Source organism: Nyctereutes procyonoides, unplaced genomic scaffold, assembly GCF_905146905.1.
Source record: "Nyctereutes procyonoides isolate TBG_1078 unplaced genomic scaffold, NYPRO_anot_genome, whole genome shotgun sequence".
Taxonomy (NCBI): Eukaryota; Metazoa; Chordata; class Mammalia; order Carnivora; family Canidae; genus Nyctereutes; species Nyctereutes procyonoides.
In genome coordinates, this window is record NW_026575037.1 from 16068348 (window position 1) to 16093262 (window position 24915).

General features: G+C 38.8%; 2 protein-coding genes across 9 annotated transcripts in view; one reads left to right on the forward strand and one right to left on the reverse strand.

The window, feature by feature from the left end:
• Positions 1-1128: 1128 nt before the first annotated feature.
• ANGEL2 (angel homolog 2) lies at positions 1129-20181 on the forward strand. 6 transcript variants are annotated; one of them, XM_055319099.1, is made up of 9 exons: positions 1129-1375; positions 3494-3819; positions 8735-8991; positions 9658-9727; positions 11043-11464; positions 12406-12532; positions 12943-13000; positions 15320-15483; positions 17599-20181. In XM_055319099.1, the coding sequence occupies exons 1-9, from the start codon at positions 1317-1319 to the stop codon at positions 17748-17750; spliced, it is 1635 nt and encodes a 544-aa protein (XP_055175074.1). In that variant the 5' UTR covers positions 1129-1316; the 3' UTR covers positions 17751-20181. The 6 variants fall into 6 exon arrangements, with proteins under 6 accessions (XP_055175074.1, XP_055175076.1, XP_055175079.1 ...); XM_055319101.1 differs by having other exon boundaries at positions 1130-1334; XM_055319100.1 differs by lacking the exon at positions 1129-1375 and adding an exon at positions 1473-1522.
• A 258-nt stretch (positions 20182-20439) lies between these two features.
• Positions 20440-24915, reverse strand: part of VASH2 (vasohibin 2) — a 38674-nt gene continuing 34198 nt past the window's right edge. For all 3 annotated transcript variants that reach the window (XM_055319108.1, XM_055319105.1, XM_055319106.1), the window contains one exon: positions 20440-23508. In XM_055319108.1, the coding sequence (XP_055175083.1) occupies positions 23436-23508 (73 nt within the window). In that variant the 3' untranslated portion in view covers positions 20440-23435. The remainder of the gene's footprint in view (positions 23509-24915) is intronic.

The following is a 24915-nucleotide window of genomic DNA, read 5'->3' on the forward strand; positions in this document are numbered from 1 at the left end:
TCACTCACTAGTCCTGACACCAAAGAGCTGTTTTTCCCAGTGGGCACAGAATTCTTGAGCTCAAGATAGAGAAATAAGACTAAGAAACCAGACTTCCTGCTCTCTCTCACTCAACAGAAAATAGACCTCTAGAAGTTCAGTATTCCCTAATTCAGCGTGGGCAGTCACTTTAGAGAACACAACTACAACAAATGATGGCAACCAACTGTATTTATAGAGGGAAACTGTCTTTCAAATGTACCTGATTCCTCATTTACATACCAGATAACATACTTGCCTTCCGGATAAATTACTCCACTGCTCTCCCTACAAAAGCAGTGAATCTGCCTTCCAGGATCCTCCCCCCCCCTCCCCCCACTTTATTCTTCTTCCTCAGTTTCTCTCTGTGTCTCTCTGAAGAGTCTCCACTTAAATAGTGCTTTCCAGGGAAACGCTGTCGGGACCCCTTCCCCCCCCCCTTTGTTTAAAGATTTATTTATTTTTTCATGAAAAACAGAGAGAGACAGGCAGAGACATAGGCAGAGGGAGAGGCAGGCTCCTCGCAGAGAGCCTGATGTGGGACTCGATCCTGGATCCTGGATCCTGGGATCACTCCCTGAGCTGAAGGCAGATGCTAAACCACTGAGCCACCCAGGCACCCTGGGACCCCTCTCTTTTGAGAGCTTTCTCTTGTAGCTCTGCTTAATAAACTTCTATTGCTTTGCTAAAAAAAAAAAAAAAGCTTTCCAATAATCTAGAATCTACTAAATTTGGGAAAGACACACACACCTAAAAGTGACCCCTGCAGATGTGCTCCCACAAAATTAACTGCAAAAATCCCCGGCACCACCGTTCCACGGGAACACAGAGAAGGGTATTCGGGCATCCGCCTTATGAATCTCCCAAGGACATCATAAAAATACGCTAACACATGTTTTTTGGGGTTTTTTGTTTTTTTCTTCTTAGCTCTCACGCTGTCACCACCCCGGGACCCTCCCGTAGGCCTTCACAGAGCTGTTCCGCCCGCGGCTCAGCTCCTGTTTCTTTAACACAGAGGTCGGGTGCTTGCCCTGTTCCAAAATGGCTGCGCAGACTTCCGCACGCTCTGCGCATGCTAACCTGAACGCACGTCGGGGTTGAAGCAATTCGGGCACTTTCGCGGCGCAAGATGGGGACTTGGCGGCCGGCGAGCCGGAGGCTCCCAGCATGCCTTGCAGCCGGGCTCGGAGTCCCGACGTCTAGGGATGGGGAAGCCCTGGCGCTCTCGGCCGCCGAGTCGCGGGTAGAGGTTGAGGTTGAGCCCCGGGCCTGGGAACCGGACGCCCGCAGAGGGGAAGATGGAAGCGTGGCGCTGTGTGAGGAGGGGCTACGGCCGCTGTGTGGTGGGGAGAGGCCGGTCAGTAGGGCTGGGTGGCGGGAGGGAGGAGGGAGGGGCGGGCGCGGGCGGCCCGGGTCAGCCCGGGGCGGGGCGGGAGGAAGGCGGAGGAAGAGCGTCCGGGCGGCGCTGCCGCCGGGACGAGCCTCCGGAGACCCCGAGGGATAGGTAAACCCGGCGCGCAGCCGGCGGGGCGCTCGGAGGCCGGGGGCCGGGCCGGGCCGGGCCGGGCGGGCGGGCGAGCGGTCGCCGGCGGGCTCGTGCCTTCCCGACCTGGCTGCGCCCCAGCCCCGCCCCCGGGTCGCCGGCCTCCTCGCAGGCCCCGGCACCCGCGCGGGGCTGAGCTCCGGGCGACGCGGCCGGGGCGCGGTGGGTCCCGGGGCGGCCTGGCCCCGGCGGAGGCGCGCGAGCCGCACGCACGCCCACATGTTTGTCCGTAGAATTCTCGTTCCGCACTTGTGTGTGCTACATTTTCTTTTTTTTTTTTTTTTGAAATTGATTCTTTTTTTGGGGGGAAAAGAAAAAGCACTTCTGCCGCCCCTATGATGGTGCCCCCTAAGCAGTATGCACGAAATCTTGCATTCGATGCACTCGTGATGGGTTTTGTTTTGTTGTTTTGTTTCGTTTCTGATAAAGACTTAGATGCGGAAAATCAAAAAAAAAAATGTAATTGTGTGCTGCATGGAAAACACAACACTGTTAATTATCGTATGAGTTCTGGGGATCTGGTTTTAATCACCTGCCGTCCGGGGCTTGGTGACCATTCAGCTCAACTATGTTTTCCTGAGTACCAGCTGTGTGCCAGGCACTGTGCTAGGCACTGGGGGACGGACCGGGATTAAAACGAGTAAGAGAAGCTCTGGCCTTGAAGGAGCTCATCGTCTTGAGAAAAAGACGTCTATATAAGTAACTTACACATATAGAGAATAAGTGTTGCAGCCTAAGAATTGTATTTCAGTACGGTAGCTTTTTAGGGTAGAAAAGGAATGGAGCAAGCACCTAAATCTCCACGGCTTTCAGAGTTGTCACAAAGCAGAATAGTCCGCCCATGTCATGCCCTTAAAGATGTACAATCAAGTCGAATTTAGAGAACAATTTGAGAATGCATAAACAACAAAAGTATATAATAAAAAACCTAAATGCCTTTAAAATGAAATATATATACATATATATAAACGTCAAATACGGTTTAAGTAAAACTTCTTTGGTGGTAGAAGTGGGCATTAATAACCATATCTTGGAAGTGGACCTTTAATGAGTTCTGGGAAAGGATAGAAGTCCTCTGAATTTGAAAATTTTGCCACGATAGTATGGTAAGAAGATGGTGCTTAGGTGGCATTGTTTCTTTCTTAAGGGAGCTGGAGGGCAACGTTATCTATTCAAGTTAATGATGACACTACTTTGGAGAGATTTTGGATCATCAGTAAATTTGTGCTGTTGGGTTTGAGGTACTGGTGAATTATTAATAAGTAATCGCTGTCCCATTTCATTTCCCTCAAAGAGAAGCATGCCTTAAAAAAAAAAAAAAAGGATGGAAAAATCCATTTTCTACCTACTGATTAGCAAGAGAGGTAGTTTTGTGAAATTGTGATAGGTTTTTGTTTTCTTAGCTATACATATGTTTGGAAAATGTAATCTTGGTTTAAGAAAAAAAAAAAAACTGTTCAAAAACATGGTTCTACTCCAAACCCAAGTTGGAGGAGTGGTTCGCTTTAATTGTACTCAGCTAAAGTGTTCCCTGTTGAATCAAGTATTATGTTTGCTGTGGATTTTATTTATCCATAGAGTTTATTAGATACTAGAAAGCTACTGTGAAAACTGGTTTGATGGTTGATTAATCTCTCAGGTGGTTGATTAATCTCTCAAGTGAACTAAGGGCATTTTGAAGTGTGTGGTATTTTGGGAGCCTGCTAGAGTCTATATTATTTCAAATACATTCGTAGGTGTTTAGGGAGAGTTTTGAGATGTTGCTACTAATAATTAAATCATGGCTCTTCCCTTCTCCCCCCCCCCTTCATAGATTCAGAAGTCAGATTTTAAATGTTAGACATTATCTTCCCTTGAGGAAACGGATATGGATTTTGGGTGTCAGAGCTGAACAAACAGTGGTACCTCAAGGAGTGTATTTATTTCTTTTAGATACCCCATGTTACCCCATCACCAGAAGAGTCTGGGCAGAGATTGGACGACACCGTGGGAGAATCTGCAAAGGTGTTGCTGGAACAGACATATTTCTAGTTGTATGAGGTGGCCTGGACATTATTCTCGTGCTCCTTACCCATACTTCAGTAGTAGGCATTTTTCACTAAATTGGAGACCACCTTGTTTGTTTGAGTCTAGAACTCCGTTTCAGTACTGGAACTGGAGACCTGACAACCTGAGCCAGACCTCTTTGATTCATCTCTCTAGTTACATCATGAACTCTGAGGGAGATGAACCTTCATCAAAACGAAGAAAACACCAAGGTAAAGGTGACGTTTATCTTGGTGCAGAAAGACAGAAGCCATAGAATTACTGAAACTTTCCTATCTGATAATCCGTAAGACCTCCTCCAGGTTTTGGAGGGGTTTAGCATTTATTTCCAGCCAGTAGTTTTCCGTTAGGAAAAAGGAAATTGTTTTTTAAAAATTAAGTCTTTATTTATATCTATTTTTATCTTTTATTGTGTATTTCTGGTAATAAATATAGAAGAAAGTATATATAGAGAGAGAATAGGTTGCAAAAGAATGTAGGACTAGATTAAAACATTAAAAATAATTATCAAATCCACTGTTTTTAAAACAGAGGTCCTTAGACTTCCTAATTGGTATATGTTCTTGGGAGTCCACATATCTATTAAAAAAATTAAATTTGGGGATCCCTGGGTGGCGCAGCGGTTTGGCGCCTGCCTTTGGCCCAGGGCGCGATCCTGGAGACCCGGGATCGAGTCCCAATTCGGGCTCCTGGTGCATGGAGCCTGCTTCTCCCTCTGCCTGTGTCTCTGCCTCTCTCTCTCTCTCTGTGACTATCATAAATAAAAAAAATAAAAATAAAAAAATAAAAAAACTTTAAAAAAATTAAATTTAATTTTTTTATTTTTTTGAAGATTTTATTTATTTATTCGTGAGAGACAGCCAGAGAGGCAGAGACACACAGGCAGAGGGAGGAGAAACAGGCTCCATGCCAGGAGCCCGATGTGAAACTCAGTCTCGGGACTCTGGGATCATGCCCTGAGCCAAAGGCAGACGCTCAACCGCTGAACCACCCAGGTGTCCCATGAAGATTTTATTTTTAAGTAATGTCCACACCCAACATGGGACTCAGACAACCCTCAGTTCAAGAGTTGCATGCTCTACCAACTGAACCAACCACTTTAATGCTAACTTTTTTATGTAAGACAAAAAGATATTCTTAAGTAGACACAATCATAAATGAAAGATATTTTCTTACAAAATAAGATTTTAGCTTATTCAATGTATTTCTCATAGTAAATTCTTTTTTTTTTTCCTCATAGTAAATTCTATTGATAAAATCTTGAGAATCTGTGAGGAGTTTTATCTTTTACTAAGGACCATATCTTATTCAATTTTGAGAAATATTTTTCTAAGTTTGTTGATAATTTCTAGTTTTGTCATATGCTTTTTACTCCAAATAATTCGCGAGACTCCCTTTGTGCTGCCAGCCCCGCCTCCTCCCCCAAAGTATATATGAATTATCTAAGTAGAATTTCAAGTCGTCTTTCTTACTAAGCTGTGGTTTTCGGTGAAGATAATTCCTCTGAAGGTATTTGGAAATAGACTTGTAGGTGTTAAGGTATAGGGAGCTAACATAAGTTTGTCAAAGGAAAACATTCAGAGTGAGTCTCACTTGGAAGTCAGAGTTAGAAGATTAGCTAGAAGATTAGTGTTCTTTTAAGTAGAAATTCTACTATACGTTTGAGTAGAAATTTTAAGCACTGAAAGTGAAAATCTGTTTGTATAGTACTTGACCACAGCATGTGTTCATCAACAAATACTCATTTGAATGAATGAAAGGTGTACTTAGAGGGATTAAAATTAGGTTCCTGAGAACAATCAACCTATAAATCTAGGGCTGTATGATGACATAAGATTGCTTTTCATTCCTGTATTCATTGTTCATCAGGTCAGCACACTGCTCTCTTGTTTAGCCTTTTGTAAATCTGGTGTGCTCTCAGGTAGAATTGCGGCATACTGACCTAAGTGTGCGGTCAGGAACCACCCCCCCTGTTCTCATTCTGCTCCACCACTTATTGTGTGAACCTGGACAGGTTATGGAACCTCTCTGCTCCTTGATTTCCTAGTGTGAAGTAATGCCTACTTTGAAAGCCTGTTGAGGATGAAATGAGATATGTCAAAGTGCCTAATACACTGTTGGCTTCATAGGAGGTACTCAGAAAATCGTGGTGTTGTTGTTTTCCCTTTAATGAATGGGGGATTACATTTACGTACTGATAAACTTTGATTGCGACCTGACTCTTTATATGTCCATTCTTCCTAGGTATTGTGAATAAGGAAAATGCTCTTCGTTAAGCCATATTTGTGACTTCTGATAATTCACTAATACTTTTCCATCAAGAGAACAGCCTTCTAACTTGCCTATCACTTTAAAGTGGCATTTGAAGGATTTGTGTGACACAATTATGACTTTTTAATTAGGCACCCTAAAAACCTGATCAGGCCTATTGCTTACTTTCTTTGATTCATCTGTCTTCTCTGCTGTGATCACCTTGTTCCTCCTGACATGGAAGGTATATAAGCTTTTGTAGTGTGACTTTATGTTGTGAAGTATATGAAGGCCAAAGACTGTCATCTCTATCAGTCCTCTTCAGATTGTCTTCCATGGAACCCTAGCGTTCAAACACATTTCTATATGTTTATTAAAAGCAAATGTGCTCAGGAGAAAGTATGTATTTACCCCATCATCCCAGCCCCAGTATACCAGGAGTTGATGGTCATGACATGAAAAGTAATGCCAAAGAGTTGTACAAGATCTAGAAGTTTGAAAGCCACTCCATTAATTACATAAGCTTATGGTTTCAGTTACTTCAGAAATGGAATTGCAAAAAGAGCTGGCTTACCAATGCTTGTCAGGACAATACAGTCTCAATGCATTTATATGCCCTTACATATACGTATTTTATAAGAAAATATGAACAACTTTTTTTGGACCTTCATCTTTCATATTTTAATGTGGTGGTGACACTAGGGTAGTGCTGTAAATTTGTGATGGTAGCTTGCATTTTGTTTGCATGACTAGAGCCCTTTGCATCTCTCATACGTATGAAGACTTTTTTATGGCTAAAACCATCATGGACAGTCCCCAATTTATGAATAAATTGTGTTCTAGGTAATTTGTTCTTGAGAATCAGTTGTCGACCATCCACTTCTGTTTTCCCCATAGAAACTGTTAAAAATCTCAGAGGAGTCCTGCAGAGTCAGTGTACTTAGCTCTAGTTCTGGGCCTTTGCAGATAGGATTCTCCATATTCAGTGAAGGATACATACAGAAGGGGATAGTCTCCGTACCTTTCCTGGGTATGGGACAAGCTCCAGGCTAAGTTCTGTAATCCTGGAAGGCTTTTGATTTTCTTTCCATCCACCTTTTTTCCCTTCATCCTTCTCCTCGTGCTCTTAGTACCTTCATGATATCCTGTCTCCAACACCCCTGTTCCATCCAGACCTCACTATTCATAAAAAGGATCTTCCTCTTGTAGCCTCTGGTCAAAATGTCTATTCCCTCAAGTACAACCGCAGTCAACATTTAGATTTTGAGGAAAGCAGTCTTACTAAACTCACTCACTAGAGGGCATTTTAAATTCCACTTTATTGACATTTTCATAGAGTATATTGATATTCTGATTGTGAGTATATCATCATTGTGGAAGATTTAGAAAAATTAGCCACAGTCCTTCCACTCAGAGATAACTGCTCTTAAAAATACTGGTGCATTTCCTTTTGATCTTTTTCCCTCCTATGTATAGAATATTTTTCCTCAATTTAATTTTTAATTGGTAGAATCTTAGGCATTGTAATCCAGTAGAGTAAGAACCTTCATGCAGTGAAAGGGAGATACTCTAAGACTGAGATTTTTCCTATAAACTTAATCATGCTTGAAAAACTTATCTCCAAATCTGTTTTCCCAAGTGCGTCCCATTTCTTGTTTTCCCCTTCTGTTGAGTTCATAGAATCTCTAAAAGTTCTACATTTTTCTTCATGAATTCCATGGCAGTAAGAGTATCCTCCATGGTGGGGTGAGAGAGACAAGATCAGAGGGGGTGTATGTATGTGTATTTCTGTGTGTGTGTGTTTGTTGCTAGGTCATTTATTTCTAAGTAGAGGACCTATAATTGTTAAATCTCATGCTTTTTGATTCTCTCTTCATCACTGTGTCAGGGTCCATGTGTTTTTGTAGAATGTAAACCTTCACACATTACTGGTTGCTGCATGCTAGGTTCTTCAACCAGTCCTTGTCGCTTACTTGCATCCTGTAACTATGTTACCTTTAACTTCTGCTTTAGTGTGCATTAAAAAGATTTCTTTTGTTCATTTTGTGTGTTGTTCCACTAAATACCGCTTCCATATATTGCCATCATACACCCTCATTCGTGTCTAAACCAGAATTCTGAGTTATTTCTAGAACTTAATCATTTGATGATCTTATCTTACTAATAGGAAATAAACCACAGTGTGAAATCATCTTACTGAAAACTCAACTGTGACATACAAATACAGTTGACCCTTGAACAACACTCGACCTTTTTGATAAGTACAGTACTATAAATGTATTTTCTTGATGATTTTCTTAATAGTTTTTCTTCAACTTATTTTATTGTAAGAACACATTATAAAATACATATAACATATACAAAGTACATGTTAATCTACCGTCAATGGTATTGGTAAGGTCAGCAGTCAGCAGTAGGATATTAGTAGTTAAGTTTTGAGGTAGTCAAAAGTTTTATGCAAATTTTCAACTGCATGGTGCCTTAACCCACCCCTCAACCCCTGCATTGTTCAAAGGTCAACTGTATATTATCATGGTTATGAAGTTGCTGGCCATGTCTGACAGAGGCACTTCCTAACCATAAGCGAGAAGCTCTACACAGTCTTAGCCTTATTAATAACACTCTGTCTCCAAAATGACTTGCTAGATCCTTTTAAATTTTACACCTGTTGGTCAGTCATTATATCATTTTACTGCCTTTGTACTCAATTTGATGACAACTTCTAGTTACCTAAAGCTGTATTGCCATTTCCTAGGGAAAAACATTCTGTTCATTGCCTGTAAGAATTTTTAAAAGGCAAGAAAAAACTTACATACAGGAAAATATATAGTCTGTTTTTCATTAATTCTTTATATTTTGTTCAATATATTTCAACAGGCACAATACAACGACATTGGGAATATATATGTAACCATAATAAAGACAAGACGAAGATCCTAGGAGACCAAAATGTTGACCCCACATGTGAAGACAGTGATAACAAGTTTGACTTTTCAGTGATGTCCTATAATATACTTTCACAAGATTTATTGGAAGACAATTCACACCTCTATAGACACTGCCGGCGGCCAGTTTTACACTGGAGCTTTAGGTTTCCCAATATTCTGAAAGAAATTAAACAGTTTGATGCAGATGTAAGTGCAGAATATCATCAAAATTCCTCACATAGGAAAAGTTCATTTGTGAACTAAATGGTTTTATCCTTTTTGTTTGTGGGGTAAGAAGGGAAGATAGTTTTAAATATAGTGATAGAACAGTTTTTAACAGCGTATCATGACTTCCAAAGAGTCATTTGCTAATGGTTATTGCTATGAATAATCATTAAATTTTCAAAAAAGATCCAAAAAGTTCTGCTTATCAGTTAGTTTTGAGACAGGGACTGGCAGTGTGTTAAATATTCTGTAATTATTTCCTTTGATTTGAAATGTAAGTCATTCTTGTAAAAATCTAGATGCATTCAAAGAAATCATCTTGATAAAGGACTAGAAGAATTTAGTGCTAATAAACATTTTAATTCAGTAAAAATATCCCAGCATGTAAATTAAAAATATTTCTTTTGGGAAATACCAGTTTGGGATAGTAAGAGACAGAGCTTCATGTAATTAAAGGCCAGATTTTTGGGGACTAATCAGATTTGGAAATGTTAATTTAATAGTTTCAAGAAAAAAGGATTATGTCTTTTTATTTAAACTTTTATTAGGCTTTTAGAATTTTAGAAGTCTGTTTTTTTTTAAAGATGAAAGCATCAGAAAATTCATGTTTGCTCTCTGTTTTAATTCAAGCCATTTTTTTCTTCCAAGGTACTTTGTTTGCAAGAAGTTCAAGAAGATCATTATGGAGCGGAGATCAGGCCAAGTTTGGAATCTTTGGGTACATTGTAACTTCTATTTTAGCCAGATTTGTTTTGAAAGACTCCCATGTTAAAGTATAAGTTGCTAACAAAGATGTGTGATATTTTGGGCAAAAAAAATCTTAATTTTGAAAAAACTTAATACCCATTTCAAAAGGTAGGTTATTTGGTATTTCAAGTGGGAGCTTTCAGGTTGATATATAATTTTATTTTTTATTATTTTTTAAAGATTTCTTTCTTTTTGGTGGGGGAAGGGCAGAGGGAGAGAGAATCTTAAGCAGGCTGATGTGAGCTCAATCCCACAATCCTAAAATCACGACATGAGCCAAAACCAAGAGTTAGACTCTCAACTGACTGTACCACCCAGATTCCCCTTGAATTGTAATTTTAATTCACACAGAAAATACTAAGAATCTCTTAATAGATTCCTTGCCAGGGGTTGCTCTACCCACCACTAGACCTCTAGGTTTCTGAGTTCCATATCAGGGACCATTGTGTCTGGTTCATCATTGTAACACCAGTGTCTACCGGTAACTAGTGGGTACAAGCTAAAAACTTGTTTGATGAATGAACACTTCTCAAAACAGTTCATCTATTTAAGAAATGCCTACTTTGCATTCATTCCTCAGTAAATATTTTTTTTAATGTCTCCTATATCCTATGCAGTATTCTGGGCCGTGGTGACATGGCAGTGAGCCAAATAGATAAAAAGTCTCTGTCCTTGGAGCCCACATTTCTGGTGGAGAAAGGCTAACAGTATACCAAATAAATACTTACACAGCACATTAGGTAATGATAATTTTGGAGAAAAGCAGGAAAGTAGAATGGGGTCAGGTTTCAATTTTAAACAATCAGAGAAGGTAACACATTTGAGCAAAGACTTGAAAAAGATGAAGGAATAAGCCATGCCTAGAGCCTTTCAGACAATAGGAATACCAAAGCAGAGGCCCTGAGATAGAGGTGCCTGAAGGCAGGTGGTGAGGTGTGTGAGGGGTGGAGCAAACAGGGAAGAGTTGGAGGCAGAAAGGTCATAGATGGGTTGGTGGGTCGAGGGGGTGTAAACTATCATAAGGCCCTACTGTCTTTGTCACAACATTTACTAGGACAGAAATGAGAGTATGATAATGCACATTAACATATTTAATACTGAAGTCTACCTGTAAGGAGACCCATTCCTAGTACCTAGACCCAGTCCCAAACTTAACATCCTACATTATTAATGCTTTGCAGATTACTCTTCAGTGAATGTTGTTCAGATATATTAGGTGAGCTGTGTTTTGCCATATATATGTAATATTTGGGAGTCCTTGTGTTAAACTTCTTTCTTCCTCGTAGGTTATCACTGTGAATACAAGATGCGGACAGGAAGGAAACCTGATGGCTGTGCCATCTGCTTCAAACATTCCAAATTTGCACTCTTATCAGTGAACCCTGTGGAATTCTATCGCCGTGACGTTCCTCTGTTGGACAGAGACAATGTTGGATTAGTGTTACTCTTGCAGCCCAAAATTCCAAGTGCTGCCTCTCCTGTGATCTGTGTAGCTAACACACATCTGTTGTATAATCCAAGGCGAGGTGATATTAAGCTGACCCAGTTGGCAATGCTTCTGGCAGAGATTTCCAGTGTTGCCCATCAGAAAGATGGCAGCTTCTGCCCTATTGTTATGTGTGGTGACTTTAATTCTGTTCCTGGTTCTCCGCTCTATAGTTTTATAAAGGAAGGAAAATTGAATTATGAAGGACTTGCCATTGGCAAGGTAAGTGCCTGGTTACTCATTATTAGGAGGTGGACTTAGTCTCTCTGTTTACTGTAATGTGAGGAGAGCCATCACGTGGCTGTTTGAAAACCTGATGACCTCGTACCCTCACTCTACCAGGCTATGATGATGTTCCCCAGCTACTAATAAGTAATGATCCTCACTCGGTGGAATTTCATCTTTCCCATCTTAACGCATGGCAGCGTTCTATTTGGAGGAATTGGCAGGCAGAAAAAAATCCAAAATGGGAGAGAAGAAGAAAAATAAAAGCATTGATAGACATTAATACTTCATAAATAGGGAACTACTCATAAAGAGGCCTGATAGAAGTTTGAATGCTGGATGTGGGCAATATAGTTGGCCAAACAGTAATCTAATATTTCTTTATTATGTACGTTTTTTAATTTCTTAGCTGACTATATCCCATGTTTCTTGCATGTTTAATCTTCATTGTGCTTTCTGTTGCTTACTTCAGATCATTTGGTCTTCCAGATTTGAACCAAAGTAAACTCTCCACCACTAAGTTTTGAGTGATAGTTTTAAAATTTTGTAAGAATTGATCTCTTAGTATTTCATATAATAATTATATAAAATATGTAATATTTTATATTAATATAATTGCACAAAGCAAAAAGGAGAGGCATCCTAAAAAAAAAAAAAAAAAAAAGGAGAGGCAGTATTAGTCCTGAGTTAGAGATCATATAGATGTCCCAATTAGAGTAACATGTACGGGAAACGGAAATATTGCCATTTTTATGTAAATAGTAACTGCTTTCTGGATTGTATTTGAATAAGATTTCATAAGCACAAATAATCACTTACTATGATGAATAAAGGGTAATTATCATTCTTGGGCTTCCTCTTATTTAAGACATAAACTTTTCAATACATAAATTATTTAAAATCTTTTCACTTAAGATACCTGTTGAAATTTTGTTTAGGTATCTGGCCAGGAACAGTCTTCACGGGGACAAAGAATTTTATCTATTCCAATTTGGCCCCCAAACCTAGGTATCTCACAGAACTGTGTGTATGAGGTACAGCAGTTACCAAAAGTAGAAAAGACAGGTAAGTGTTTGCAGTACATTTTGGCAGTCTCCCTTGATAATAGTGTTCCCTTTGAAGACCTCAAACTAAATTTTTTAAGGGATGACATCTCAGGGATGAATATTCATATATAAAAACAAAATACTTACTTTTTCCTTTTTTTAATGACCTCTAAAGTTACCACTTTAAGTTGACCTTCCAAAATTATCTGCATGAATTACTTGCATGTTGCTTTGGAAATGTTTGCATTTCAGTTTTGCTAATTATGGAGACCATCAAGACATATAGATTCCCAGTTAGAACATTTAACTAGGCATCTGTCTAAACTAGACACGTCTTGAATATCATCCTAGAGTAAGAGGACTATTCTATGGCAAACTAGAACCGAACAGTATACTGATAGTTTAACGTATTTCTTTTTGTTCTTACAGACAGTGATCTGACACAGACAGAGCTGGACAAAACAGAGGTCCTAGTGACAGCTGAAAAGTGAGTTCTGCAAAGTAACAGTGACATTTACTATTTCATTTCTCGGGTGCCTGAGCCCTGGGTGGCTCAGTCAGTGAAGCGTCTGCCTTCAGCTCAGGTCCTGATCCCAGGGTCCTGAGATTGAGCCCCACATTGGGCTCCCTTCCCTGCTCATTGAGGAGCCTGCTTCTCCCTCTCCCTCTGCCTGCAGCTGGCCCTGCTTGTGTGCTCCCTCTTATCAAATAAATAAATAAATAAAATCTTTAAAAAAATTATTTCTTAAAAATCACTTGGATAAAAATGAAAAGGATGTTTTTCCATGCTGATGAAGAATGCTGGCTCCTTTTTTTTTTTAAGATTTTATTTATTTAGTCATGAGAGACACACAGAGAGGCAGAGACATAGGCAGAAGGAGAAGCAGGCTCCCCGTGAGGAGCCTGATGTGGGACTCGATCCCAGGACTCCAGGATCATGCCCTGGACCAAAGGCAGGTGCCCAACCACTAAGCCACTCAGGCGTCCCCAGAATGCTAGCTCCTAAGTCAAGGAGACCTGAGTATTACTTGTGCTTCATTTTAGCTGTGTGATTGTGAGCAAGAAACTCACTATCTCTGAGATTCAGTTTCCATATTTATACTTTGGGTAGTTGGGAGGATTACATGAGACAAAGCATGGAAAGCTAATGTTTAATTCATAGTAAGTAAAGGCTTAAGCAGTGTTAGTTAAAGCAAATAGAGTACTATTTGGTACTTCAGCTAAAGTATAGAGTACTACAGCTAGTACTCTGAAATTTTTTGCTATTTCATATTTAAACAAAGGTCAAGGTCACAGGAAAATACCTTTCAGATTTCAAGAGGTTGCTTAACCTCCTTTGACTTACTAGATCTCTGTAGGAAAATTGATTGAAAGAAGATATGCCAGTATAAATAGTTTACATAGATACTTACATCTCTTGAACTACAGAGGAAAGTTATCGAAGGTGGAGGGATGAAGATACCTGGATTCCTTATTATTAAAGAAGCATGATATTTAGGACTGTGGTTGAGAAATAGATGGAGACTTAAATCTCATCTCTTTGGGAGATTCTTGAAATGCCTTGATTTTATATTGTGGCTCTTTTATTAGTTATAATTTTTGTTTTAACATTTGCATTTAGGGACTGAATTAGAATCTCCTCTTACTCATTTTATCTACTTTCTTCTTGGTCTTATTTTACTTTGTATGCTTTGTATTGAGAAAATATTATCTCATATAAGAACCTAGTAAGATATGAAGCAACATTTTTTGAATTTTTAAAAAAGCATATTTAAAAATTCATGACTTTTAACCCTTCAAATATAGTAAAAACTTCTGTAAGATTAACAAAAGGACAACTCTAACAAGTACTTGGTTTTGAGTAATTCTAAAATCTTTTTATAACAAAATGAGGTATAAGAAAAGATACTTTTAAGTATCTATATATAAATATAGTGTGCTTATATGCATAGCTTATATCTATAAATCAAAAAATTGATAGAGAAGTTTACAGAGAACCTATTTTATATTTGATGATACTGTAAATATAAGTCCTTAGAGATAAAATGTTGCTAAAACTTGAAAGTAAGGGCATCTTGGAAGAATAACCTTTGTTCCTTGACACTGAGCTCTTCAGAAAGCAGGGCAGCATCTTTTTATGTGTATCTTAAGCACCTAAGATAGTGCCTGGAACTTAGATGTTTGTTAAATGTTAAATTTTAAAAAGTTTTATAACTGTTTTCACAGTATAAAAGGTCTTTAAATTTCAAGATGTATTTATTGGAAATGATTTTTAAACCCTTTGTTACATCACATGTATTTGTAACATGGGATAAATATTAACCATTATTAGAAGCTGTTTTAGGATGCAGTACAAAATTACCTAATATATACAAAGTAAGAATAATCATAGAAAAATATAGTTCTTCTGACATCAAAAGTCTGGTGGGTTGTACATAACATTCATAAAGGCCACATTTTCTTTCTTAAAGACACAACAACTTACAGTTTTAGAATGCATATTTATTAGGAAGTGCAGGCTCTCAGATATGTTATAATTAATAAGTGACATTAATATGTTAATTATTGAGCTTTTACCCACTTGTTACTGGCTTTTGGATATCACCACATGAGTAAATGAATGCCAAATTGTGGTGTGATCTGTTTTTTTTTTATTTTATTTTTATTTTTTGGTGTGATCTGTTTAAATAAAGCTTGTCTGAATGTCTAACATTGTCTGGAAATTAAACCAGAGAGTACTTTAAATAGGAGGGATACTAAAAAGAAAAACTTGATGGATGCTAAGCAATTTTTCTTTTCAATTTAGATTATCTTCAAATTTACAGCACCATTTCAGCTTGTCATCTGTTTATTCACATTATTTTCCTGACACTGGAATTCCAGAAGTGACCACTTGTCATTCCCGAAGTGCCATAACTGTGGATTATATTTTCTATTCTGCTGAAAAGGAAGATGTTGCTGAGCAGCCAGGTAAAGAATGCGTGTATCTTACGTTGTACTTGAGAATACAGTTAACTCCAACCTCAGCGTTGAGGTGCTAAACAACTAGGTGAAGTTTTAAATTAAAAAGTTAAAAATTGGGATCCCTGGGTGGCGCAGCAGTTTAGCGCCTGCTTTTTGCCCAGAGCACGATCCTGGAGACCCGGGATCGAATCCCACGTCAGGCTCCCGGTACATGGAGCCTGCTTCTCCCTCTGCCTGTGTCTCTGCCTCTCTCTCTCTCTCTCTGTGTGTGACTATCATAAATAAAAAAAACAAAAAACAAACAAACAAAAAAAAGTTAAAAATTGGGACTCCTGGGTGGCTCAGCGGTTGAGCACAAGGTGTGATCCCGGAGTGCTGGGATCGAGTCCCACATCGGCTCCCCCACAGGGAGTCTGCTTCTCCCTTTGCCTATGTCTCTGCCTCTCTCTGTGTGTCTCATGAATAAATAAATGAAATCTTTAAAAATTTTTTTAATTAAATAAAAAATTAAAAAGATTTTCAAATTGGTAATGTAATTGTGTAAATCTGTCAATCACTTGTAAAACATGGAGGCAGTGAAGCACCTCAAAGCAAATTACTGCCTAAGAATTATATCCTTAGCACCCTCTTCTAGTTCCAATCAACTTCTGAGTTATGGGTCTCTCATATTGCCCTTTGGTTTTATTTGCGATAAATTTACTGGGGTTTTTTTTTGTGTGTGTATATGATAGCAACATCAGGTAATTTTGTACTTAAATTTTACCGAGGCATACTGCCTTCATCGCAGGACCTTGCTTATGTTGCCAACTATTGAGTTTTGTCATGTTGACTCTGGAATGTTGGATCTTTCTGGAAAGAGTTCATTATATGAATATGGGGTTTCAAAAAGTGAAGATGATAAAACAGTTTCCTTCTATGATTCAGTGAAAGTAAGGTTTTAAATATTAACCAAAGTATTTAATGTGGTGAAGAAAATGCATTTTAAAATGACTGGAAGTCAGAAAATAACATCCCAAAAACTTCCCAACTCCAAAATGTGGGCAGCTGTTTGGTCTTTTCTGATTTTCTCTTTTGTGTGTATGTGCTACTTTTCTATTCTCTTTTTTTTTCCTATTTCTCTTCTTCTGTTTGTGTTTTCCTCCCTATTGATGATAAAACCTTATTAGTAATACTCAGGAGATGGCTTATCCCTCCTCCCTAGATCAAGTCTAGCAGTTGTCATTCTGTAAGTGTTCAGTAGGTGGCGGGAGTGTGCCATGGACCAGCATCTCAAACGACAGTTAGCAGTCCTCTTAACTCTACTGTGGGCCCTGACTGTGGGACCAAAGTATACTAATTTATTCTCCAATCACCTGATAAACTTCCTACTCAGCTGTGGCTGGGTCTACTTTATATATAGTTGATGAATTTCTCATGTAGTTGTCAATCTCAAATTACATTTTTAAAAAAATATTTATTTTAGAGGGAGGGAGCGTATGTGAGCATACTCTGCACTGAGCTCAGAGCCCATCATGGGGCTGATCCCACAATCCGCAATCCCAAGAGATCACGACCTGAGCCTACACCAACAATTAGACGCTCAACCAACTGGGCCTCCCAGGCACTTCTCAAATTACTTTTAACATACTTATGTATTACACACTGGTATTTTCTTCTAAAGATTATTTGCAGAACTCAAAACATCTGAACCAGAAAAAGAAACAAACATCAAAAACTGCTTTGTGCCTGAGAACTATAATTAGGTTATAACTCAGTATGAAATTTAATCATATTCTAAAAGCTGTTTCCTATTAGACTCCAGAAAATTCTGAAGTTCTATATATCATCGTTTAAAAAAGGACTTGGGGATGCCTGGGTGGCTCAGTGGTTGAATGTCTGCCTTTGGCTCAGGATGCGATCCGTGGGTCTGGAATCAAGTTCCGCATTGGGCTCCCTGTGGGGAGCCTGCTTCTCCCTCTGCTTATGTCTCTGCCCCTCTCTGTGTTTCTAATGAATAAATAAAAATCTTTAAAAAATAATAAAAATGAAAAAGGACTTGTGTGATTAATTTATGATTATGATTTAATTTTTTTAATGACCTGTTGATACAGTTCCACTAAATATGTGTTTTCCTTGATATAGGATCTGAAGTTGCTCTGGTTGGTGGCTTGAAACTTCTGGCCAGACTATCACTCCTTACGGAACAAGACTTATGGACTGTTAATGGACTTCCAAATGAAAATAACTCTTCAGATCATCTGCCTTTATTGGCTAAGTTCAGACTTGAACTCTGACTCTTTGATTACATATATACTTTTCTTTCCAATTTATATTCTTTTTCAAAGAATGTAAAATATTTCTTGAGAGTCTGCATGTTTATTTTTGCGCCATGGAGTTTCTGAAGAGGTTATGTGAAATGCTTGAAACAGATGTCAGAAGAAACAAGTTTACAACAATTTTCTTTGTAATAACGAAAAAATATTTTCCTGACATGTGAGCTCTAAACACTCCTTATTGTAAAAGAGTTGTAAATATTTTTTATTCTAAATCCCAGTAAAATTGACAGTGATTTTTAAATATAGTGCATCCTCTTTAGTTAGTAAAGAATCTCAGTTGATGTTTTTTTTTGCAAGCTTTATGGTGGATCCAAAGTACCTTTGAGTTCTTGCAAACCTCAACTCATTTCCCTTCCAGAAGGCCTGATTTCATTGTGAGGACTTACTGTTTGTTGAGTCCTAATTAGTTCATCTCAGAAATCATTGGATTGCTCACAAGTGTCCAACCAACCATTTTAGTTTGGTTTTGAGGGGTCTTGATAATGTTTTCTAAAATTGTGCTAATTACTTAATCTACCTTATTATTCTCCTAGGCCATGTAAAATTGTCTGCATTTTGTTGGGAGATGTAGGTCACCATAACTAGTGGGTGAGATGCTTTACAGGTGCCCTCTTTCCATCTTGTGACAGACAGAGCCTGAGACCAGCATGCCTGAGAGAGGCAGAGACTAGGTTAGAACACCTTTCTTTCCCTGGCAGTTTTTTTTTTTTTCTCTTCAGTTTCAAGAAGAGATTCCCTAGGCTGGGGGAGAGACTTTATTCTGTGGAAATTTATTAGGAAACTTGTCTTTACAACAAAGTGGCAGCTATAAGATTATTTTGGTTTTGCCTCAGAGGTTTAGGAAGCCCGCAGAACTAGCAGGGAGATACCAGCTTGGAGACTTAATACTCTTAAGTAGTAATTTTAACTGTCTTAGTGGTTTTGTTTCTAAGATGTCACTTTTATCATGAGGCAGCAAGTGTGAGGTGGTGCTCACATTTTTTTTGTAAAGTGGTTAAGAGCAGGCCTAGAAAGTCCCACTGTTGGCACTATGTGAATGTTTGGATAAAAAATTTTAAAACAAAAAAAGTGAACATGTCCTCTTTTTAGACATTAAGATCAAAAAAGTATGTGCATTTTTACTAGGTAGTAATTTTGTATTATACTAAATTATAAAAGTTTTTACAGTGGATATTCCTCATAGAATGCCTCAAATTAGAAAGCAGTAGTTACTCCATGTCCTGGACTTTAAAGGTTTTTGTACTAAAGTATATTTACTACAGTTATTTTTTAAGAAAATAAATGACTACCTGAACAAGGCATGTGTGTTAAAAGGATTTACTAAAAATCATAATAAGTATTTTTAAATGTTTAATTTCTCACTTTTTTGGGTTTTTACTTACAGTATTAACTCTAGTTCAAAAATTTTCCACATTTTCTAGTAAGTTTGCAGAATATTGTATGTTCTAATTAGTAGATGTTGTCGTCATCAAATAATTGTATAATCACCCCTTTTAATATTGGGGAAAAATGAAAATTCATTAATTACTGCTTTGTGTTATGTGAGTTTACTAACAGATAACTTTTTGTATAGGTTATTGTTGCTAAACTAACATCTCTGAAAACCTCTGTGAAAGTGTAATTTTTTATGTCCTGATTAATACATTGATTTTAGGCCCTTTACATGTGCTTCACTTTGTAGAGTTAATCCATAAAAATGCTTTCTACTTAAGCATATAGGACATGGTATTTTGCAGACCAGAGGCCAAAGGGTCAATATAGCCTCACAAGTCTTTATTTTTATTTTTTTTTAATTTTTATTTATTTATGATAGTCACAGAGAGAGAGAGAGAGAGGCAGAGACACAGGCAGAGGGAGAAGCAGGCTCCTTGCACTGGGAGCCCGATGTGGGATTCGATCCCGGGTCTCCAGGATCGCGCCCTGGGCCAAAGGCAGGCGCCAAACCGCTGCGCCACCCAGGGATCCCGCCTCACAAGTCTTTAAAGCTCCACTAAAATGAACTATCCACTTGTCTTTACTTTTTTTGGTCAGAAAAATCGGTAACTCTGTTGGAGCCCTGTATTTACCTGCCCAAACATTTAAATCTGGTTAATTGCTGAAGCCAAATTGCCCCCACTCTCAAGTGTTCTACTGGCCAAGTGTTAAAATGGAAAGAGATGCCGTGGGGTAAGAAGTGTTGGTTTTACTTTACCTTTTGATATCAAGAAAACATGCATGTTTGAAATCTTGTCCTTTTTTTGGAATTTAACACCTGTTTGCTTTTAACCCTCTGCTTTCCTAAAAAGCCAAGTTAGAGATCCAGAGAGTTCAAGGGATTGGGGAAACAGAGAAGTCAAGTTATTGGCACTTTGTCTCAGTGAATCACCTAATAAATTATTACTCTAATGTGTCTGTGCCTGGAGATTTTGTGGTAGATGTGTGTGTATGCTGGGCTGTTGCCCCTTCTACACTATTTCATTACCTTCTCAGGGTGATACTAAGTAAGTGAATGAAGATGCGCAAAACAATAGCGTTGAATGTAAAGTCTGAAAACTGGAAGAAGACAGGGATGAGGGAGTGATAAATGAGTTTACTAGGACAAGTATGTAGTAAAAGGACGAGAAAAAATAAATCACACCATCTTACATTTTTGGAAGAAAAACAATCCTTAAGTTTCCAGGGTGGTTTTATTAAAGTTCCATGCTGTGTATAAACATACAAGTGATGAGAAAAACATTAACTTGAAACATGCACTTATCTGGCATTCTCTAAAATACCATTATACAAGTTTTCCTTTACTTAGAAAAATACCCACTAAAACAATCACAGTTTTCCTTAAAGATTTAAAAAAAATGTATTGGCCAGAACAAAGTCCAAGAGAATAAACAAGATTCTGAATTGTGTGTCAAAAAAACTGTACAAGGTTGTACATAAAACTATAGCTTACAAAAGCCTCAGGTATAGTAAGAATACGGAATTAAGACTTCCAAAGTTCTATTTACCAATATCTATTAATAAAATCCTTATGAAATAATTGACTTAGAAAAAGTGAAATGCTCATGATTTCAAAGTGTATAGAAAATACCAAATATCACTTTCTGAAATAAAGTGTACTCAAAACAGCACAACATGGAGTCTAAAATCAAGATTTCTGTCATCTGATTTAAACTTTGCATATAACCCCATAATGGCTTAAGCATAAAATTTCTCTTGCATTAAGAATTTTAAAAACTAGATTAAAATCATCTGATAGTTTTATTTTTTCTTTTGAATAACAGCCAGTTTTAAAATCATTTGGGGGGGGTTATGTCATGGCTTTTTGTTTTATTTTTTATTTTTTGCCTTAATATCATTTTAATTAAATTCCTGCACTAGAATTTAAGAGTTTGGTGCCTTTCTCAAATCTTTTAGAAATTAGCATAATTCCATAGCTAATAAAAACAGAATGAAAACTAAGAGGATTTTAAGTTAATTTTCACGTTTCTGTGACTAACCCTTGCTTTGGGGGAATAAATCTTAAAATTAAGAAGTGAGTGGAAAAAAAATCAGATTACTAATTGAATCACCAAACCAGCTGGCAGTTTTAAGGCTTATACGTCAGAATATTAGAATAGTTCATGTTCCTATTCTTTAACCCTTTTTTTGTGGGAAACGAGGCTATGCAACTACTGACATTCTATATTTTGGATGGGACAGTACTTAACTAATACTTGGAAAATCCTATTTCAAGCTCTTAGAATTGATTGCAGTGTAGAAGTTGTATACTTATTGGAGATAATAAAGTTTCAGATTGATACACATAAGATACATATAGCTTGTTTTTCATAGAGCTAAGTCAGTATTGTTTTGAGAATGAGTTGATTAATTCAAATATTTAAATGAGTTTGCCTTATGAAGATCCACAAAGATGCTTCATCTTAAACTCTGATAATATTGTTAAAAACAGTGATTAAGTTCAGAATTTTTAACTTCTGTATTTTAACCTAATTGACATGTACACTTATTTGGTCCTTTTCATGTAAAGAACACTAAACTTCCTTCTTTTTCAAGAAAATGATATTATTAATGGAAACACTAATACCACTGAGTTTCAGCGTAAAGTGAGCTCATGTGCATGTGGCCAAAGGACAAAGTCACCTTCAGTGGCTTTACTGGTAGAGAATCTCAATAAGCAGATTCTTATTTTTCTATTCCCCTTTCTAAAATCACCTTCAGTCAAAGAAAGCCAGAGAGGGAGCACTGACAACTGAAATAACACTTCCATTGACCAGCAGACCCCACTTAAGTATGCGTGTTAGTCTCACGAGCGGGCACGGTCGCCGAGCTGAAACAGATGAAACGGAAGCATACTCTTGATGTTGATAACGGACAGACTTGGCGGCTGGAGTCACTCTGTGTGGTCTGCAGTCAGAAGTTACACAGATTCTCACGCTGTACTTCACGGACTAAAATCCCGCTCTCCGGCCTAACACTGTACACCTGAAGACTTCCATTTAAGAAAAGGTTCTGCATTCTCATTGCATTTTCCTATACCAGTTCCTAAATGTCATGAAGTGGTACCTAAAAGCAAGGGACTGGAAAGTGACCACATCCTGCCACATTTGGTCTTAATATAAGACATCAGAGCACCCCTCTGACAACAGCGAGGCCTTCAGAACAAGGCCTGACTCAGAGGTTAGGAAATCAGATGGAACGAGAACAGAAAGGTTACCCGGCTCTCAAGACTCCCACTGATTCACTCCTGGCCTCTGCCTCTCTTGAGTGCGTGATTGTTGGAGGTAATTGCAATACTGCTAAATTTGTGTAACACTGCCATGACCCCTTGTGCTTTTTTTTTTCCTTTTTTTTTTTTTTTGCTGGAGTTTGCAAAGTTTAAATATTAATGACAGAACGTAGACTGCCTTCTGCACGTGCTTTCTGTTGTGTTTTGAAAGAACAGAAACCCCTGTCAGTGAATGCTTTAAGAAACATTAAGAAAGAAGTAACTCCAAGGTCCTGAAAATAGTTTCCCGTATTGCCAGAAGAATTGCAGTGCTTTTTTAGTAAAACACTTGATATAATACCTTAAATCCTATTCGGTGTGCACCAAGGAAAAATTCCAAACTTTGTGGAGGTCCCCATTTGGAAATACTGGGGAAACAATACAAATAGAATATAAAACAAAAACCCAAAACTCCATTAAGTTTGCATATCTGATGTCAAGATGCTGAGGTAATATTTGACTGCTTAGAAAAAAAAGAAAATCCCACCGATCTCTGCCTCTGTTATTGCTGAAAAAGACATGACTACTGGCTGAGTTACCTTACTGTACCTGGAGTGGGAGGGAGGGTTTCGGCCACATTTACTACTGGTGAGCCATCGTGTTCAAAAGCAAGTAAACAAAAGTAGGTAAATGGGAAGATAGAAAAACCACAGTTACGAATTACCCTTTCTATCTGCAGTCCAACCCCCGTGGGGTTTCTTACTTCAGCCTTTCCGGGCTGCCCCTTCGTGAATTTCTCCAGAGTTCATTGTCACCACCCACTCAGATTCCACGTCCAAGGGAATCCTTAAAAATAAAATTCACAGGTTCTCAATAAATAGTTGCAGTTCCTCCTGAAGATGCTGCGGTAAAGTGCAGAGAGAAGCACCACGGAAGCCCTCTTGCTGGCTGATATGGCTTGCCTAGATCCGGATTTGGTAGCCCACCTCGTTCAGCGTGCCGAGGTCAGTCACCTTCTTCTCAGGCAGTGCAGGCCTAAGGGTCAAAGGAAGGTGGTGACAGAGAGAAAGATGACTCAGTATTTGATTCAGGGAGCTTGACTTGGTTTTCTAACCCTTCCGAGGCTTGCCCGGCTCCCACCCCACCCCGCCAGCCCCGGTCCCCAGCTCCCCCTCCGTGTCCTCAAGGCCACTTTGATGGGATTTCAGGAAAGGAACATTTTCATGGGCTTCCAGCGTAGGGTTCAAAAGGCCTGACAGGTTGCCAAATGAGTTTGTCCAACTCGAAGCTGAATTTGGTCACACTAACTTCTGGAAAACCTTGCAAGGGTCTAAAAAAATTACACGCAGTACAACAGAACAAACACCTCAGCCACAGTCTCCTTGAAACCTTGGCCTCCCGGTGCTCGTGCCCTGGGGGAAGCCCAGCAACTACAGGACCTCTCAGGCAAGTTTCCCACGGAGAGATGCTCGCCTATCTTCGATGGACGGTTACTCTTCCAGGGGCCCGTGGGTGGCTCAGTGGGTGAAGCGTCTGCCTTCGCTCAGGTCCTGATCCCAGGGTCCTGGGATGGAGCCCCATGTAGGGCTCCCTGCCCAGCCAGGTGTCTGTCCCTCTCTCGGCTCCTCTCTCCACTCAAACTCTGTCTCTCACTCTTTCTCCCTCAAATTAAATAAATAAAAATCTTAAAAAAAAAAAAGTCACTTCTTTCAGGCCTCAATGCGTAAAATTGGGGTAAATCCTTTACAATCCATCTGAAAAAGCCTGTCAGTGGGGTAAGTCATCCCATGGCAAATCACTTCTCCTTCCTGAATACATTTTCTAAAGTACTAATAAGCATTTATGTGAAGTCATGTCAGACAGCACTTCAAGCTGGAAAAAGAAAATCTGTAAGCACATCCCCTGTCTTCATTGAAGACATTTTCCTCAATGACTTCCCGCTACAAAATTCCGCCCAAGCATGCTCCCGGCTTCTCTCAGTTTTTCCATCACTTAGTGAACCTCCTACCTTCTCTGATGAGAGGGAACCGAGAGTATGAACCAGCTTAGTGTGTTCAGTATCACTAGAGAGTTCTAATTCAAAAGTTTCACAGGTAGCCATTGTTACCGGAAGACTGAAGATATTCTTTTTTAACATTTATTTATTCATTCATTCATTCATTCATTCATTCATTCATTTATGACTGAAGATATTCTTAGGCCACACGTGATCCTCGTTTTCAGCGTTTGAAGAAAAGAGACCAAGATGAAAATACAACTGTTTAAAAGTTTCTTGGTTTCTCCTTTGAAGGGTTTCCTAACAGCAAACAGTCTTCCCCTGGTATGAACGTGCTCCAACTCCTTTGGGGTTAACAGAAATCAACGGCTTGCAAACGTCGAGAGGGGGCTGCGTAAGGCCATGAGGCTCAAATTTTGGCAACAAGTTCTAGCGCCCTACAAATG